This window comes from Penicillium chermesinum, assembly GCF_028974085.1.
Source record: "Penicillium chermesinum strain IBT 19713 chromosome Unknown utg000002l:1.0-5270490.0:1.0-5274688.0, whole genome shotgun sequence".
Taxonomy (NCBI): Eukaryota; Fungi; Ascomycota; class Eurotiomycetes; order Eurotiales; family Aspergillaceae; genus Penicillium; species Penicillium chermesinum.
The window spans coordinates 923,304-940,409 of NW_026695312.1; the positions used below are offsets into that span (position 1 = coordinate 923,304).

General features: G+C 51.5%; 7 protein-coding genes across 7 annotated transcripts; 4 read left to right on the forward strand and 3 right to left on the reverse strand.

Annotated features, from left to right (window-relative positions):
• Positions 1-686: 686 nt before the first annotated feature.
• Positions 687-2,808, forward strand: N7468_001142 (uncharacterized protein; the record flags this gene model as incomplete). Its single annotated transcript, XM_058470439.1, has 2 exons — positions 687-803; positions 856-2,808. 2 exons carry the CDS (start codon positions 687-689, stop codon positions 2,806-2,808), a joined length of 2,070 nt encoding a protein of 689 aa, XP_058333580.1.
• Positions 2,809-3,314: 506 nt separating this feature from the next.
• N7468_001143 (splicing factor 3B subunit 5 family protein) lies at positions 3,315-3,624 on the reverse strand (the record flags this gene model as incomplete). Its single annotated transcript, XM_058470440.1, has 2 exons — positions 3,315-3,326; positions 3,382-3,624. The coding sequence occupies 2 exons, from the start codon at positions 3,622-3,624 to the stop codon at positions 3,315-3,317; spliced, it is 255 nt and encodes an 84-aa protein (XP_058333581.1).
• Positions 3,625-3,823: 199 nt separating this feature from the next.
• Positions 3,824-5,487, forward strand: N7468_001144 (tRNA-specific adenosine deaminase; the record flags this gene model as incomplete). The annotated part of the gene is made up of 2 exons (XM_058470441.1): positions 3,824-3,970; positions 4,099-5,487. 2 exons carry the CDS (start codon positions 3,824-3,826, stop codon positions 5,485-5,487), a joined length of 1,536 nt encoding a protein of 511 aa, XP_058333582.1.
• A 252-nt stretch (positions 5,488-5,739) lies between these two features.
• erg24B (uncharacterized protein) lies at positions 5,740-7,364 on the reverse strand (the record flags this gene model as incomplete). Its single annotated transcript, XM_058470442.1, has 4 exons — positions 5,740-6,111; positions 6,191-6,849; positions 6,911-7,215; positions 7,276-7,364. The coding sequence occupies 4 exons, from the start codon at positions 7,362-7,364 to the stop codon at positions 5,740-5,742; spliced, it is 1,425 nt and encodes a 474-aa protein (XP_058333583.1).
• A 356-nt stretch (positions 7,365-7,720) lies between these two features.
• Positions 7,721-9,338, forward strand: N7468_001146 (uncharacterized protein; the record flags this gene model as incomplete). Its single annotated transcript, XM_058470443.1, has 3 exons — positions 7,721-8,448; positions 8,501-8,627; positions 9,138-9,338. 3 exons carry the CDS (start codon positions 7,721-7,723, stop codon positions 9,336-9,338), a joined length of 1,056 nt encoding a protein of 351 aa, XP_058333584.1.
• Positions 9,339-10,666: 1,328 nt separating this feature from the next.
• On the forward strand, positions 10,667-12,843 carry N7468_001147 (transcription factor domain-containing protein; the record flags this gene model as incomplete). Its single annotated transcript, XM_058470444.1, has 4 exons — positions 10,667-10,735; positions 10,789-11,045; positions 11,113-11,724; positions 11,778-12,843. The coding sequence occupies 4 exons, from the start codon at positions 10,667-10,669 to the stop codon at positions 12,841-12,843; spliced, it is 2,004 nt and encodes a 667-aa protein (XP_058333585.1).
• A 996-nt stretch (positions 12,844-13,839) lies between these two features.
• N7468_001148 (putative C6 transcription factor) lies at positions 13,840-16,644 on the reverse strand (the record flags this gene model as incomplete). Its single annotated transcript, XM_058470445.1, has 3 exons — positions 13,840-14,980; positions 15,033-15,948; positions 16,068-16,644. 3 exons carry the CDS (start codon positions 16,642-16,644, stop codon positions 13,840-13,842), a joined length of 2,634 nt encoding a protein of 877 aa, XP_058333586.1.
• Positions 16,645-17,106: the final 462 nt, after the last annotated feature.

Here is a 17,106-nt window from a genome sequence, read left to right on the forward strand (position 1 = left end):
GGCGAAATTGGCGCGTGATCAGCCGTGCAGGTCGAGTGGGCGCGCCTCTGATCCGGCCGCGACGTTCCACATAAAACAGAAAAGTAGACTACCGATCATCAACCGCCAGCAAACAATATCTTATAAGCAAAAGGATACTGCAGATCAACTTAGGAGTGTTGCGGCTTATGTAGATCCCTCCACCGAAATAGTGCGATTGTCCAGATCATGGCTTTTTCAGTAGACACGAACCAAGTATGACGTCAAGAAACCGGGGAAGCAGCCGGGGCCCGCCCCTCATTTCTCCGCTGAAGCCGGTGCTGGGTACCTGTTTTAGCATCTCCTGTGGTGATATAAGCCATTTGTTTTTTCTTTGCTTCTAAAGCTTTGGTAGAGAGCTACCCTGGTCTGAACGCCAAAAATAACCCTCACCCAGCTCATACTGCGGGGTCCTTGTCTGACCCGTCTGGCTTCAACGATTGTACTGGACTTACCGTTGAATTGGCAAAAGCAAAAGGTGCGCTTCCCGAATTCCAGAGCTTGTCCAGACTCTTCATGGCAGTCTCGCCGACAGCCGGTGGCAAGAATCTTCCGGCTTAACAGAAAGCCCCGTGTTGACCGCTACTAGTACCGCGACTACAGTGATTGACCTCGTCTGAGCACGAGACTACCCCTTATCCTACGTGCAAAACTTCTCCAGAACTCCAATGGCAACTCTCCACGAGGCTCTTCAATGCCTCAAGCCAACAACTTGGGCCGAGGTCCCCCAATCACCCGACGAGCTCCGTGAATACGTGCGCAGCATTTTCAAGAACGGCCGGCTTGTCGGCGAGTCTCTCCCGGATCCCCCGCCTCGATACAGATATACCCCCACAGAACGGTGTGGTCCCTTCGTCCGCCCGCGTGGGAGAGACCGACCCGGAACTCGCATCTTTTCAAGACCAATGGGGCAAGCCTATCAAGGTGGGCGGGCCGCGCGAGAACCCGCTGGGTGTGCACGTGTGGAAGCTCTCGGCCCACGACGGAGGCGGATCCTGGTTCGGACGGCGGAGTGTGCATGAGGGTATGCCGTTCACGCAGTGGAAGGAGAAGATCTCTACCGAATATGATGAAACACTGAAAGTCAACGAGAAGAAGCTACAGAAGGGGCAGGTAGCCGATAAGGCAATCCGGGGGATTGGAGCAGAGAAGAAAATTGAGACGATTGAGGTTAAGAACGAGGATGGCTCAGTCATGGCCCATGTCACCGTCTACCATGTCTCTGCACAATTTCCCAAACCGACTGCCCCGCGTGACTTTGTGGCGATGATTATCTCTTCGGAGGATGGTCTACACATCGGCGGGACGAAACTCCCAGGACGGAGTTGGATGATGGTGTCCAAGCCTTGCGATCACCCTGATGTGAAGCCTAAGGAGGGCTATACTAGAGGTGAGTATGAGTCTGTTGAGATCATTCGGGAGATTCCCAAGGCGTCTAGCAGCGGGAGCTCTTCCAGGACAAGCCTGGGAGACAAGGGAAGCTCGTCGGGCGACACTCCGGATAGCAGTACACCCAAGGCCTCAGACGCCCCAGGCGACGACGATGTCAACCCTGTTGAGTGGATTATGGTCTCGAGAAGTGACCCTGGAGGCAACATTCCGCGGTGGATGGTTGACAAAGGCACACCCAAAAGCGTCGGACAAGACGCCGCCAAGTTTGTGAACTGGGCAACCCAAGACAAAAAGTATCGGGAAAAGAAGACCACAGGGGACGATTCCGTCAAGGTAAACCCAGGCACCGCATCAAAGCCAGAAGACTCCGACGAATCCGATCACGCAGAAGACAAGTCTGATGACTCGGATTCGGAACCCACGGACTCTGATGATCAATCACACCATGGGCTCATTGCTAGCGTGACAGGCCTGATCAACGCTGGTATCGGACGGCTCGCTCCCTACGGACTCAATGACTACGTTCCATATCCGTCCCATCACGATTCCCAGGAGGAATCCAGTGAAGATGAAGATACAGAGCCCGAAGAACAGAAGACCCCACAGTCAAACCCGTCGCGCCCGAAGCACACCAGAAACATCACAGACGTGTCTTTTAACTCAACGCACTCCGAATCAGCCACCCCTATTGTGGACGAGGTGGTGAAGAATGTCGCGAAGGAAGAGAAAGAAAACGGGAAGAGCAAGCCAAGCATGCACGAGAGAGATCTACAGAAGCTGGCTCGGCGAAAACAAGGGGTCGAAGCCCGACTAGAAGCAATTCATGCCGAGTTCGAAAAACTTCAAGGACTCAACTGGATGGGTTCTAACACGCCCGTTCGGCCCCTCAAAGACGCAGACAGCGACAAGAGCGGTCCGCGCAAGCGAGGAGACACTCGCTCGTCAACACCAGCTAGCATCGCCGGCACACAATCAAGCCAACGAGAAAGCAGCACCAGTGATGTACCCACCTCGCAACCGCAGCCCGACTCTCCGGCTCGAAACCAAAAAGCCATCAGCAGCCTTGTGAGCGAGCAAGCCAAGCTTGTAAAGCGGCTCCACAAGATCGAGGGTGAGCAGATGAAGTTAGCGACGAAAATCGAAGCGCGCCATCGCAAGCATGCGGAGCGGTCTGAAAAGTCCAAATCCAAATCCGAGGTTGAGAGTTTGCGCGCAGAGATCAAGGACTTGAAGAAGGAGGTGACCAAGTTGCGTAGCGAGCGCCAGAATTGGGTTGAGATTGTGGCTGCTCTGCAGAAAGAAAATACCGCTTTGCACGCTACGAATGCGAAGCTGAGCGGGCAGGAGGAGTCCACGAGGGATAACGACTCTATAAAGATGCTTTTTTTTTCCCTTTAGAAACATCTTGTAATTTCTAGGCGTTCATGTACATGTCTACTAGCGAAGTGTTATGGTACGCATCATCGTGGGTAGCATTTAATCGAATTGCTTTTCCATTCTGGTCATAGATTGGATAGTTCGCCTACTTTTGCTTTTGAGACGTAGCGTCTGACGAACTGGATTGTCCCGTTGGCTTATTCGATGCCATGGTCTATGCCATTCAAAAGATGCAATGGGTAGAGTGAACGGGCAAGCAACCCATCCGCCTTCGACTTCCTCTGCTTTCTCTGCGACTCGGTCATTTGAAGTCCCAGCACACCCCTGCACATAAAAACACAGCCTTATTCCCCACTTCCTGGGATCCAGATCTCAGTCACAAGCAGATTCGACCTTAAGCTGTATTCACATATTCAAAGCGGGCCTCGCTCGAGCCCAGCAGCGTATGCACAAGTACAGGTTCATATTTGTGGCAAAAGCAATACGGTCGCAATTTCGTGGATATCTTCAACGCCCGATAGCCGAGCTTAATCTTCGATCTATGATAGCAAGTATCAGCAGCTCTTCCCTATTTCCGGAGTAGTCAGGACGTACCTCTGGCGGGTTCCCCGCTCCTCGAACCATTTTCTCAAGCATCTGCATGCGAACCTTCTCCTTAGGCTCATTCAAGCCAACTGCCATATACTGCAGCAAAGGCGGGTGGCCGATGTAGGAGGCGTAGCTGTCACGGACAATGTTTTGGGCCCATTCGTGTCGGGTGGTGTCGGCGTGGCCGGTACCGACGTAGCGGGCCTGAAGAGCCTCGAGGTTCTGGATGGTGCGCAACTTGTCCGCCATTTTGTCTGAGGTATTTGGTTGGCGTGAGGAGAGAAAAGCGGAGGTCAAGAACTTGGGACGCAGCCGCGCCGCGATAAGAAATATCACGTGATAGACTCTCAAAATCGCGGTGGATGCATTTCTCCGTCGATCGACTCCTCACTGACGAAGGCGATATAATTACGAGTTCTATAGTCCTTGTGATTATGTTGTAGCCCCTATGTCTCGAGAAGAGCATGGGGACCCTTTGCCGCTACGTATAGCATCTCTGGTACATGCACATTTTAATGCTCTACCTGCGAAAAGTAAACCTCATATATTGTCCGATGGATCGAAAGAATGGATTCCTATGACTGGAATTGTTGCTGTGAGAGGTATCTCTATAGAACTTTTTCTACGTTGCTAGACGTTTAGTGACACATGGTTACAGGGGAAGGTACATCGTCCGAAAGTCTACATTGCATCGCGGTCACGTAAGTTCTGGTGTCTTTTTAGATGCTTTCCGATGGGATCCTAAATTTCTCATACAGGAGTGGTGCAAAATGCTTATCAGCGTCCCAAATACCTCGCTGTCGAGGCCTTGTCCTCCATGATTGTCATGCGGAGATACTGGCCATTCGGGCCTTCAACCACTGGCTGATGACAGAATGCCATTCAATACTAGCTGAAGAAGCTGCTGGCGAGACCAACCCTGCAACTGGCAGTCCAAATCCCTCGGAGTCCAAATTCATCCGCAAAAGAGACCATCATGTGACTTGCGAAGGCCAATGCCCACCGTTTGAGATGCAGCCCAATGTCCGAATCTACATGTACTGCACCTGTGCTCCTTGTGGAGATGGGAGTATGGAACTATGCATGGCAGCCCAAGAAGACGCAACGCCCTGGGAGGTAGTCCGACAAAACAACTCTGGGACAGAAAACAGTCTCGGAGATGACAACCTCCTCGACGGCCGAGCCCACTTCTCCCTATTAGGCGTCGTGCGCAGAAAACCAGCTCGAACAGATGCTGAGTCCACGCGCAGCAAGTCTTGTTCGGACAAACTTGCTCTGAGGCAGGTTTCGTCCTTGCTATCATGGCAGACGAGCCGGTTGCTCGCGTTAACCGAGAACGCCTACCTGGCTGGCCTCATTCTTCCTGAGGACGAGATTAGCCGAGTAGCATGCGACAGGGCTTTCGGCAAGAATGGCCGCATGGCGGCTCTAGTGGCTCAGTCCTGGCCGAGCAGCTCGTGTGAAAGATCGGTTGAATATCGATTCAGGCCATTTCAGGTTCTATCGGTGCCCGCAGGCAAAGTAAGAGCTATGTGGCAATTTGCGAAACCAAAGCCAACCACTATACGTCAATTAGCAGATGGTGAAATGGCAGCAAATGGAGTCACCCCAAGGAAAAGCAAGCCAGGTAATGTTAGTGCAGTGTGGACTCTAGCGCCCTCCAATACAGATAAGGTGTTGCTACCAGAGAAGGGAAGCAAGTCTCTACCCTCGCTATGTGGTTCGAAAACAGGGTTATACGAAAGCATCATTAGCGGGGTCAAACAAGGGAATAAGGCTTCTTCGCCCACTGCGCGTGGTGCCTCGGCATTGTCGAGGGCGAAGATGTGGGCTCTCCTCGAGAAGATTACGGACTGCGAACCAAGTGGCGAGGCCGAACAGAAGACTGCTATTTCGTCTGGACTATCATCCAGAAGTCCTCTTGGACAGCCCCGCCGGCCTGCTATATATGATTTTATCAAAAGAGGGCCGACAGACGAGGGGGATTCTCGTGCTGCTCGGAAGCATGCTATCAGACACGCACAGGAAGTCCTCAAGGGGTGGGCACCTAACACCGGGGATGAAAGTTGGGGGTTGGACGTTTTAATTGATACTCATAAGCGAAAGCGGTAACTCCCCCCCCCCCCAAAATTATATTATATTAGCAATATGATAATAACCCGCAGTCAAGCACAAAATAAGACGTGCAAAACCTGCTGACTGCACTCGCAGCTGAGAAGGGTCCCGAAATGTACATAAAGCACTTTTTTTGGCCTCTACAGGTGGCTTTAAAGACTCATGGTATGAACGATCCATTTGCCTTGCACTCATTTCTCATCAGGTGAGGACGTAACGAGGAACACTATGATAGTTCCAAGTGTCATGTTAATAGATACCAGGGATGATACGGCTGCGCACCATCGAGGTATAACGATCCCAGTCAGCACCGTACTTCTTTTTGCACTTTTCTTCGTCACGCATCTCCCGGTGGATCAGCAAGACTGCGAAGTAGACCATGTAAAAGTAGGTGATCAACATTCCCCAGCCTCGAGCTTCGGGGGTCTGGACAGCCTGGTTCTCAAGCTTGCCGGTGGCAGGGTTGATGCTCTGGACGATAGCAAAGCCAGCGATACCGGTTGGCAAGCAGTACGCCCAAGACATGATCCAGTCCCCAAGATAGTTGATATGGCGGGCCATACCCCACCACCCAGATGTCATCAGCTTCGAGCCACTCTTGGTCTCAATGAACTTGATATGCTTCACGCGAGGGTCATTAGGGTCAGTCCCGGAAACGATTCTTCTGGTTGTTGGCACCACGGAAGATTGAGTATCCGACGGCAGTCACGCCCAGAACGAGGGCAATACCAGAGGAACCGAGTTGATGAGGGTACATAGAGAGGTAGCGAGTCTGGAGGTTATACGTGTGAGGAACCCAGACAACGTCGCCGAAAGACAGCATGAAGCCGAAACCATCCATGATCACATCCATAGTTGTCATGATTGCCGGTTCCATGTACAGAGCATCCAGGACATAGAGACTCTGGAAAGTGGTAGCCAGGACAATGGAATCGGTCACATAACCATAGGTTCGGTACTGGTGGGCGACATTGGACAAGTTGAGAATGATCCAACCCAGCAAGCCAGGGCGCATTTCCATGAACACCTTGATATCAAGGGTGCGAGACTCTTCGCTAAGGAAGGGAATGGGCAGGCGCACGCGAGGGTTCAGCTCACGACCAATGAAGAAATCATAGAGCGGGTTGCCAGTGTGGCCACCGGGGGCCAGCTCCCGGTAACCGAAGTTAGCCTGGCCTGGCGCTGGAACCGTGAAGCTCTTGACGTAAACAAAAAGCGCGACGGTTGCAGAGATCACGATGTTTGCCGTAAGGACCTGCACATAGTTGTCCCACAAGAAGGTCCAGACCACGAAGTCTGCGCCTTGCAGGTAAGTACCAGCGGCGAGCCCAGAGAGGATGATCAGAGCAGATCGGAAAGCTATAAGTGGGGTCGCATAATGAGTAAAACCTTCATGCCAAGAGACCTGAGGAGAGCATACCATTAAACTTATACTTGAGACGTCCGCCGCAGGACAGAGTCACGCCCTCCGCCACAATACCAGGCATGAAAATCTGCAGAAACAGACTGAACGCATAGTAGCTCAGAACCCAGAGGGTCACCTGAGAGTCGTAAAGCCCCGCAATTCCTTCTTCGGGCCATCCCACTTCGCGCTTCAGCTTCTCCAGGGTTAAGGTCGAGGGGTGCAGCAACGAGGGGGCTGGACATCCTGAGATATCATTGCAAACAAAGGCAAAGACGTAGGTCAAAATGGGCAAGCCGAAGACAATCCCAAAGGCACCTAGGCTGCAATTGCAATTCAGTCAATGTTCTTTGAGCTTGCATTATAGATCACACTCGACTTACGGCCCACCGAATTCATAGCCATGTTTTTCTGCCACCGTTTGAATTGGCACGGGCTTGGGATCGGACTTGGACGCCTTGGCCCGAGGCATCTTGCAGAATCAAAGAAAGGAAAGGTGTGAAGAATGGGCCTGCATAGATCGAGATCGAGATCGAGAAGCAGCGAAGAAATAGGCAACAAATACTGAGCAGGAGCAAGTGTGGCGCGTACCGGAAGCTCGTGCAGCCGATGTTCCTGAGTCTTGGCTTCCTCCGCAATTTGCGCTGGCCCGCCCGACCAATCACGGGACAAAGAATGATGCAACGTAACTTCTTTCAGCCCTGCAGAGCTTCGGGTTCATCTCCAAACCCATCAAATCCCAACCTCTGGTGAGCTGGACTCCGTTTCTCTTCCGATCACGCTCTTTGGGGCCTGTAGGTCTTGACCCTTTTCTTTGTCTCGCCGATCATGAAGTTTATTTCCACTCGTTACTCGCTGCTCGCCTTAGCTCTGCTCGGTCTCTCTCACGCGAACCCTCAACTCAGTGACGAGTCGCCGTGCGTAGCGCACTCCCCCACCAGCGGACTCTGCTATGATCTCAACGCGATTTCATTGTCGCCGCCAAAGCTGGAGAATGGCAAGATCTCGTCAGATAGCCGAAACGAGAGCTGGCACGCCCGCGGACACGACTATCCCGCGAACTTTACCTTGAATATCTGCGCACCGGTCATCGAAGACTTGAAGGATGTGGTTGGAGTATCCTCGTCGCAATGGAAGAATGTTAGCGCCTACTATGAGCAGAACGGAAAGATCTATTCTATCGGGTACGTGTGGGATCGTTATACCAATGAGATACATACTGACCTTCTTTCCATAAGACAACAAGCTTCAGACCCTTTCTTCCGTGGTCGTAAGTTGGTAATGAACTACACGAATGGCTCTCCCTGCGACGATCAAGATGGTGCCGCTGTTTCCGTGACAAATACCTCGATGAAGGCCTCTGCTCGAACCAAGTCAACCCTTATGTCCTTTCTCTGCGATCGCGACGCTCTCCCGAACCAGGCCACCGCATCTTTTGTCGGCACATTAGACTCTTGCACCTATTACTTCGAGATTCGCAGCTCAGCGGCATGCGGCGGAGTGGCAGTGAGCCCTAACTCTGGCGGGCTCGGACCTGCCGGAGTATTTGGTGTGATGTATGTTTAGCCTACACCTGCCCAACAGATTACGGATATTAACGAGCTATAGTGTTCTCATTGCAGTTGCCGTCTATCTTGTCGGTGGTTGTGCATACCAGCGTACCGTTATGCACCAGCGTGGCTGGCGCCAGTGCCCGAACTTCAGTCTATGGGCAGGCATGTTCGACTTTGTCAAGGTAAGCTTTTTAGTTTTGACTCGCTGTCGGATCCGGCGGGGACCTCGATACCCCAACTTAGTATCGCACAGTCACCAGGAGTCAAACAGATCACGTACATCGCGGTTGGATTGAATTGCCCAGCTGGTCTGGTGTTCATTCAAACCGTTAGCTCTAGCAGTATGGCTACTTCTTTCTTTCATTAGAAGAAGAGGCCTTGGATTTCAAATTATTTGCTTTGAATTCTGTGGACTTAGCGGTTGCACTTACTGATTTTCGGGTCCGTGGTTTATACCCCCTCGCTTGATTGATTCGTCGTGTACATGATCATGGCCAGGAGCAAAATGGGCATGAACCTTCAACGAATGATATGATTGGCTTCGACCAAAAGCTTCTCGCAAGCGAGTAGCTTAGGGGGAGCGTTCTCTAGCGTGACAGCTCTGGGTTGCTGCTACTTTCTTGTTTTGTTTGATCAAAGATCTGAAAATCCATCTTCTACAATTTTCAAACGCTAACTGTGATTTCCCACAGGACATGTTCGTTATTCTCTTCTCATCTTTGGGCAGCTGCTTCCGTCGATCGCCCTCGCACAGCGGCTATACCCCTGCGGGCGGTGACGGCCGTGGCGGCTTTTTTGGTGCGTTTGGCGGTCGAGGAGGACGGAGCTCTAGTCGCGACGTAGACGCGGAGAATCGCTTGATAGATCAGCTGGATGAGACGTGGGACGATTGAATCTTTGCATAACACAGAACATACCTCAGCCTATAGAAATCACTCATTCATTCAACCCAAGGTGGAAAGGTCATTTAGATCATCCAGAGTAGGCCAGCCATAGATGTATCAACAATGCCCTTCATCAAAACGATCAACCTTCAACTCAAGCTGGTTTCGCTCCATCGGCCTTGTATTCGGGTATATAGTTGTCCCCTTCGGATTTGTGGGCCTCAATGCCCGTTTGACGATGAATCAGCCCTCGGGAATCACGGCTTGTATATCTTTCGCCGTATTTTCTTCTTCCAGTTCTGGATGTGGGACATGGCCTACCCAATGTGCCACTGGTCGCTATTATCAGCAGTATACTAAAAGGGTTCCACTTTCATAAGTCCCCGTTCGTTTTGTCTTGAGCCTCACGCCACCGCCTCTACATTGCCCTGTTCGAGTTATTACCGAAACTCGGCATTTCACACAAACCCATATTCGAGTGATCACGTATTCATGGACAGGTTCCGATTAGAAATCTCCACAGTCGGCCCTAGAGCTCGCGCGTCGGGTTCAAGCCTTGTCAGACGGTGGGTGTTTCAAGGTTGCCATCCTTTGATGCACCCTCTTTCAAGTGTTTCTGGCCCACTCTCCCTGTGACGGGCTTTGGATCGGGCATACACTAGAGGCATCTATCCGCTGCAGCACGATGCTTTGTTGTTGTTTTTGTTTGCCTTTTTCTGATAAAGCCCCCTCGGGATCCTGGTCAAAAGCACTGACTTCGTGGTCAGTCCGTCCAAAGTACTGTACAGGTGCAAGGTGGGTCTGAGCCCGAAGTTTCCACGTGCTGTGATTCGAGAAGTCGCCTACTGTGATCTAGCGCCACCCCAACGTGGATAGAGCGTCTGAGGGCTCCACCTTGAGCTGGCTTCATGCTCTATTTGATGGAACCGTCGGAGCTGAGCGAGCGACTGCAGATCGGGGATCTATCAAACACCGAACCCTGTTCATTGGGAATGCACAGGGGCAAGGGCGCCGGGATTGCATGCAGAGCCTGGTCCAAACAGCGGAGGCCTTGCAGCAGTGGAGCTGGCAGCGCAAATACGCAGCTAGAATTAAAGTCGAGATAATCGGGGATTATCTCCACATCAGCTAAAGGCCGAACCGCGTCGAACCGAGTGGTCAAGGCTGGGGTCCTCAGGCATTCCTCAGGCCCCAATCAGGCCACAACAAGGCAAGAGGGAGTTTACGCCCGAAAGCCACTAAAGCCGAACCGGATCGGCTTAGTTAGTATTCCCCTTATGGAAGATTGTCCTCTTTTTTTCGTGCGTTTTTAGCTTCCTGTTGCTCTTCGTGCAAGTATGCAAATGAAACATACTCGACGCAGACCGACCAAATCGTGTTTGGAGTGCAATCGGCGCAAGAAGAAAGTATGCAACAGTTTCCGCCAAGTCCTTGCAGATCCCCGCTAATCAAGATCTAGTGCAATCGTGAAAAACCGTGCAACCATTGTATAGAGCGCGAGGTTGAGCATCTATGCATTTACCGTGAACTCGGTCCAAGGCTCAGAGCATCTCGTTCTCAACTGCTCGATCGTGACATTGATTGTCGCTCTCGGAGTACATCCGATGTGGATGATCCGTCCGATCCGGAGGATAAATCGCATTTGGAAGCGCTAGATGCTCTTGAATACAGGCCCCAACGTCCAAATCGTGTTCTCAAAGAGGCCCTCAATATGCCGTTCGTCATCCAGACTCATCCGAACTCTAAAAAGGGGGAAACGAGTTGAGATGCTAACACCATACAGACGACCGGCCTTAGCAGCGCCGAAACAAACGCCCTCGACCGCTATGCCCATTCTACCATCGCATCTTCGGGAAAGCTTTCCGAATCGACAAGTAACCGACTTCCTGGTCGAGATGTTTCTGCGTGAGATCAACAGAATTCATGAACTAATTCACCCACCCTCGTTTACGCCAAAGTACAACGCTTGGTGGAAAGATTTTGCCAGCAATTGCGGTATTGACGATGAGAGCATGGATTTCGGCTTACTTATTCTACGTATTTGCGTCCTGAGTCTCCAATGTCTGCCTCATCCAAATTACCCAACCGTGAGAGTATTCGATGGTTCTCCACAGACCTTGAAGCGAAAACTATATAGCCTCGCCAACTCGATGGAGCTGCCCCAGAACCTCGCAAGAAATAGGAAACGAACGTTGGCAAGCATTCAACATCAGTACTACCACATCTGTTACCTGAAGAATAACTCCCAAACTCGAGAGTGCTGGTTTCTTCTAGGTCAAACGGTCAATGATGCTCACAGCATCGGTCTTCACCTTGAGAAGCCCGGGCATCCCATAGATGGGTTGGAGATGGAACTCCGCCGCAGGACCTTTTGGAGTCTGTATATCTCGGACAGGTAAGCTTCCCTCAGTAGCGTCCCTTCATCATGCTTGGTCTAAGTCTTCCTAGATTCATGTGCACATTGCTGGGCCGCTGGCCCCTGATCCCAGAGGGACACTACGACGTCCAACTCCCTCAAGATAACCTGCAAGCAATAATAACTTCACCATACCATCTCACGCCATTCACCGACCGAATATACCACATCAAGCTGGCCCAATTCATGCAATCCTCCATGTGCTCCTTTTCCTGGAAACAGGACCAAACCAATCCATATATAATCGAAAAGCTCTCTCGAAAACTGGAAGACGACATCGTCACACATCTTCCCCCATCATACAGGTTGAGCAGCCCAGATATCTCCTGGGATTCAGCTGAGCCATCGATACGCGAAAAGAGATTGTGCCTCCGTCTGGTTTTCTACACGACTAAAGCACAACTCTACAGGGCCTTTATCGACCCATGGAACTCGCTCTCGAGAAATCAAGACCCCGCTCCGGAAAAGTCACAGGATGGTGAAGCTTTCGAACTTTCGTTAACACACCACCGCGCCTTGATAGACGCAGCCTGTGAAGCCATTTCCTCTGCCACAAAACTGTATGAGATGACCGGCCCTGATGAGTGCACCGCCCCAGAAAGGTTCTTCATGCTCCCTGTCACTCTGATGGAATCAATTGCCTGCCTAGGGCTTTGTTTACTGTCCAACCGGCTTGCCGGATCTAAGGGCGTCCTAGATTCCGCCACTTTAAGCGAGACCTACATGATATTCCTCGATGCCTTCGCGCTCCTGAAGTGGCAGGCTCAGGCCTCCGATCTGGCGAAGCGTGGTGTTCGAACCTTGGATAGTTTGGACGTCCTTCTATCCGCAGCAACTCCAAGTCCAGCGAGTGACGAAAATGCCATCACCTCGGCTTCCAGCACGGGCCCCACGCCTGGAACCATTGACTTGGACGATCCGAAAAATCTTATCCGTGGCCATAGCCGGGTTCCCTTCGGCGAGGGCGGCTCGCTTGATCTACCGGGCTGGATGCCTTCTTTTATGAAATCGCCCAGCTCTACCTGGCTCTTACACGAGTCGGGTGGAAGGGAAATCACGAGTATCAACACGCATAATGATTTGGAGCTAGATATCTAGGCTGGGGGCTACGGGTGCAGTCCGAAAATAGGCGGCCTGGGGCACAGACTCGCGTTCTATCTTAAGTGGAATCAATCTTACTAGTCGGTAGAACAGCAGTCAAGAATATACACCTTACGTTAACAACATCAACATTTGATGTAAGGATTTTTCAAAAAAAAAAAAAATTTAGTACATAGCCAGCTATGTCCTAAGTAAATATAATAAGATCTTTGATTTTTTTCTCTCTGAGAGTCCAACCACGGGCAGAAAGCAGTAGTTTCTTGGCAGCCTGGCCCAGAGTGTTTAGCATTTGCTAGATGATGAGAGAAAACGTGAAGTTGGATAATGAGGAAGCAGTGAGTTCTGAGATGGAGGTAGTAGGGAAAGGTGGACTATTCCTTCTATTTAAGTCGATTGAGCATATCAAATCGAATAGGACAGAAACCACTACCCAGACACTGTCTGGTCTACGGAACTATCAGTCGCACGATGCCCAATCGCAAGGTCAATGACTGTGGTGTGTTGGAACTTGTTGCACAAAAGTGTGAACTCCACATCAACCAGCATCATTGGTCTAGTGGTAGAATTCGTCGTTGCCATCGACGAGGCCCGTGTTCGATTCACGGATGATGCAAAGTAAGATCTTTTTTTAATTTCTATTTGTTCTTCTTTTGGTCTTTTTCTGGTCTTTCTATTCTGCTCTTTCTTAGAAAATTGGAAATTTCGAATCATCCATAGATCTTGATTTTCTTCGCTCGTCATGCGTATAATACTATTCTGACATTTCAGAAGTCCTTTCATCTCGTATACAATGATTTTTCCTTACCACCATACGGAAAAATACATCGGAACAGAAAAGCACGGGGCATATGTACATTACCAATACAAACTCTTCCACCCTTCAAACAAATGGGATATACAGAGAAAGGAAATAATACATTCGGGCAAAACTTGGAAAGCTTATGTTCAAGAAAGCTCATATCATCACAGATGCTCGTATCAACGTGGCCCATCCTACTTCATGTTCGGCCTACCAAGACCCAAGTCATAATCGCTCATAGGTAGGTTTGCTGCACCACCGAATGCAGTGCCCGGGATGGATGCTGCGGATGGTGGGGGCTGACTGTCCGAGCTAGGGTCTAGGGCCGAGTTGTTCATACCCATCGGGTCCAGGTTGAATGGAAGAAACCACGCACTTGGCTGGTAAAACTCGCCGGCGCCTGAGGGGGCGCCGGGGTCGAGCTGTCCGGTGAATATAGGTTGGCTTGGGTTTGGAGTTTCGACGCCGCTGACCGGCATGGGCGGGTGGTTTGGAGGAATAAAGGCGTTGGGGTCAAAGTCAGAAAATGAGCCGTACACAAATTGCCTATCGAGTTGGGGCAACTGGTCTGGAGGAATGCTGAAATCAAAATTGCCGAAGGATATGTCGCGGTTTTGAGGAAGCATAGACGAATGATGGAAAGTACTGCCGGTCATCCCAGCAGTATCTCCCAAAGAAACTATTCGTTGTGACGGTGACTGACCAGGATTCGAGGTGCTGTCGGAAATCTTGCTGTTCTTACGAGAGCGTGCCCTGCGAGGCACAGCATGTTGTGTTTGGGGGGAGAGACTGGCGAAGAAGTCTTCAACGCTTTGTAGGTCTGGTTTCTGACCCATGACAGCGTCTTCGCCGGTCTCCTTATGCCGAGTGTCTGGGTCCTCCCAGTGTAATCTTGACACGCCATGCGGGTACTTGGAAAACCAATCGCCGTATTGGAACATGGGCGCAAGCGTGTTTCCATTCTGAGCTACGGTCGACCCTTTGATAGCGGCGTCGGCAAACTGGCGATAGCGATCCTTGGCGCTTTCAACCATATAATGGAACATGCCCCAATACTTCTTCATTTTGTTCAAGTATCGGTACGTGTGGCGGAGGTTTTCTTTTGATCGAGCCTCGAGCTGGGCGTTCTTGGAGAATATGCCCCAGATGTGGACGGTGCTCGCTGTGTATGCGCAATAACCGGCGAAAGGAACAGTTAGAGGGTAGGCTGAAGCTCGATCAAACAAAACAGAGATCGTATGAGCAGCTTCGACGGCCGCTCGACCAGCGTTGCTGAGGAATGGCTTAGGCATGTCCCCTAGGAGGGCGCCCTCCAGGCGACAAAGGAATGGCGAACTGATTCAGAAAAAGCGTGTTCTGGTGAATGATAATATGCAAGAAGAGGAACTGATTTGCAATCTTCTCGGCAGCATGGATCTGGAGGTTCTCATATGTAAACGTGAGGAAGCTGGGGAGCGTGTTCGAAAACTCTTCGATCTGCTGTTTAAGTCGCATATATCCCGAATCCGGGTGCCAAAGTGGGTGGGGGTCCTTTTTCTTCCCCCCGAGGTTCAGGTAATCAACAAGACGGCCCCAGATAACTATCACGCGAATGATATACGCCGAAACACCCATGTTATCCTTTGCATTGGACAATTGTCCAGAATCCTCGGGCATAAGGTTGAGAATATCGCCGTCCAAATCCTCCGTGGCTCCAGGAATCTCCATCTGAAAGTGATGTTCCTTTATAGGGAGTTGGATCTGCAAGAACCTCTCGTTACCGATTGGCGGACGTTGGCTTCCAGATGAATTATAGCGATCCATCAAGAAGCACGCCCACATTGTTCGCCTTCGGATTTCTCGATCCGTGAAGCTCAGCTGAGTATTGTTGTTGGTTTGGCCCAATGGATCGCTTTCTAGCTCCTGGTGCAGCTGTAAAGCATACGCCATCCTTAATGCCTGTCCACCGAATGACCAGCTTCTTCCACCGTGACATGTACCAAATTCATGCAGGCCCAGAAGGAGAAAGACCGTTAAGATCGTGATATTCGGCTCGTCATGTCTGCTCAAGGCGATTGCAGCTGCTGGGTTAGCCCAATTTTCGCCACGCAAGAACGGAGGCTCTGAATTGAGCTGTGGATGTGTCGAAAAACGAGCCGACACAGCGCAAACGGCCAAGATCAGCACTGGGGGCACCGTGCCAGCCTTCAGCCGGCGCATGAAGCTTGGTTTATGTAAAAGAAGGTACGACTGCCCATAAACGCAATCGAAAAACACCTCGGCCAAGTGCTCCTGGATTTCCAGCGAGGGTAAGAACTCAGCGCCTTGGGTTAAAAGTCCCGAAGCATCTGAAGACTTGACATCGCGATTCATGGGGAAGGTGTCCTGCGGCGGACGGCGTTCTCCCTTGCCCATTCATCTAACTCCGCCGAGAACGCCTCACCCGCGCTCCTTTTCTTCGCCTGTCTCGCCGGCTGGCCTTGTTGGGAAGGTTTCACCACGGACCTCCCGATAGCAGTCATGTCTCTCGTTTCGTCTTTCGGGATCGTCTTGATCACGCGATCTTCCATCCTCTTCAGACGCTTATCCAGCATAGCCATGTAATCTGTGCGCGGGGCCGCTTTCCTTGTCGTGACCTTGTAGACGCAGGGAATTCGCGAGCGAGTGCAATGCTTGCAAGCGGGTTTCTCACCCGAGCACCGGATCTTCTTGCGGCGACATGCAATGCAGGCGAGCGGCAGTCGCTTCCGCTCCTTTCCAGCCTTGGTCTTCATTTCCGACCATGCCGGCTTCCCGTCCTGATCTGCGGTGGAATTCGGGCCCTCATCTCGGTGGGCCTCGTGCTGGCTGTCGTCGGCTGCGGTAGCGGCGTCTGCGGGCTGTGCGCTGCCCTGATCTCGGGAGCTCGCATGGCTTTGAGTGTCCAGCTCGTCGAGGGCATTCGCGGGATCCTCCCGGCCTAAGTTGAAGCCAGCACCAGGGGTCTTCAATGGCGAATTGTCGGAGTCGGTATGGTTCATGACGGGTGCGGGTACCCCAGGACCCAGACCCGAAGCATCGTTCAGCGCAGGGGGTCAAAGGGTGGGCGGAAGGATCAGAAGGTGCGCCCGGTCGATGGTGGAAGGTGTAGGGCTGAACCGGATATTAGAGCAGGAGGAGTAAAGTGAGGAGAGAAAGAATATGGGGAAAGGTTCTGCAGTGAATGGGCCGGGCTTGGCGCACCCACCTCTAGCGCCGTTATTACGGACGAGCTTACTGGGCACTACGACGAATGAAACAGCATTCCAAGACGATCAGCCCCGTGGGTGCCCACAGAGTCTCAACTGGTGTAGGGGGAGAAAATAGTACAAGGGAAAGATGACCCACAGACTTGGCTGAGGTTACATACCCGCGCTCGGTAGCTCTTCCCGGCAATCTATGCGCTTCCATGTCTTTTAAGCTTAGCTAGTGTGGGTTCGGAAATCTTGAATAACATATAGAAT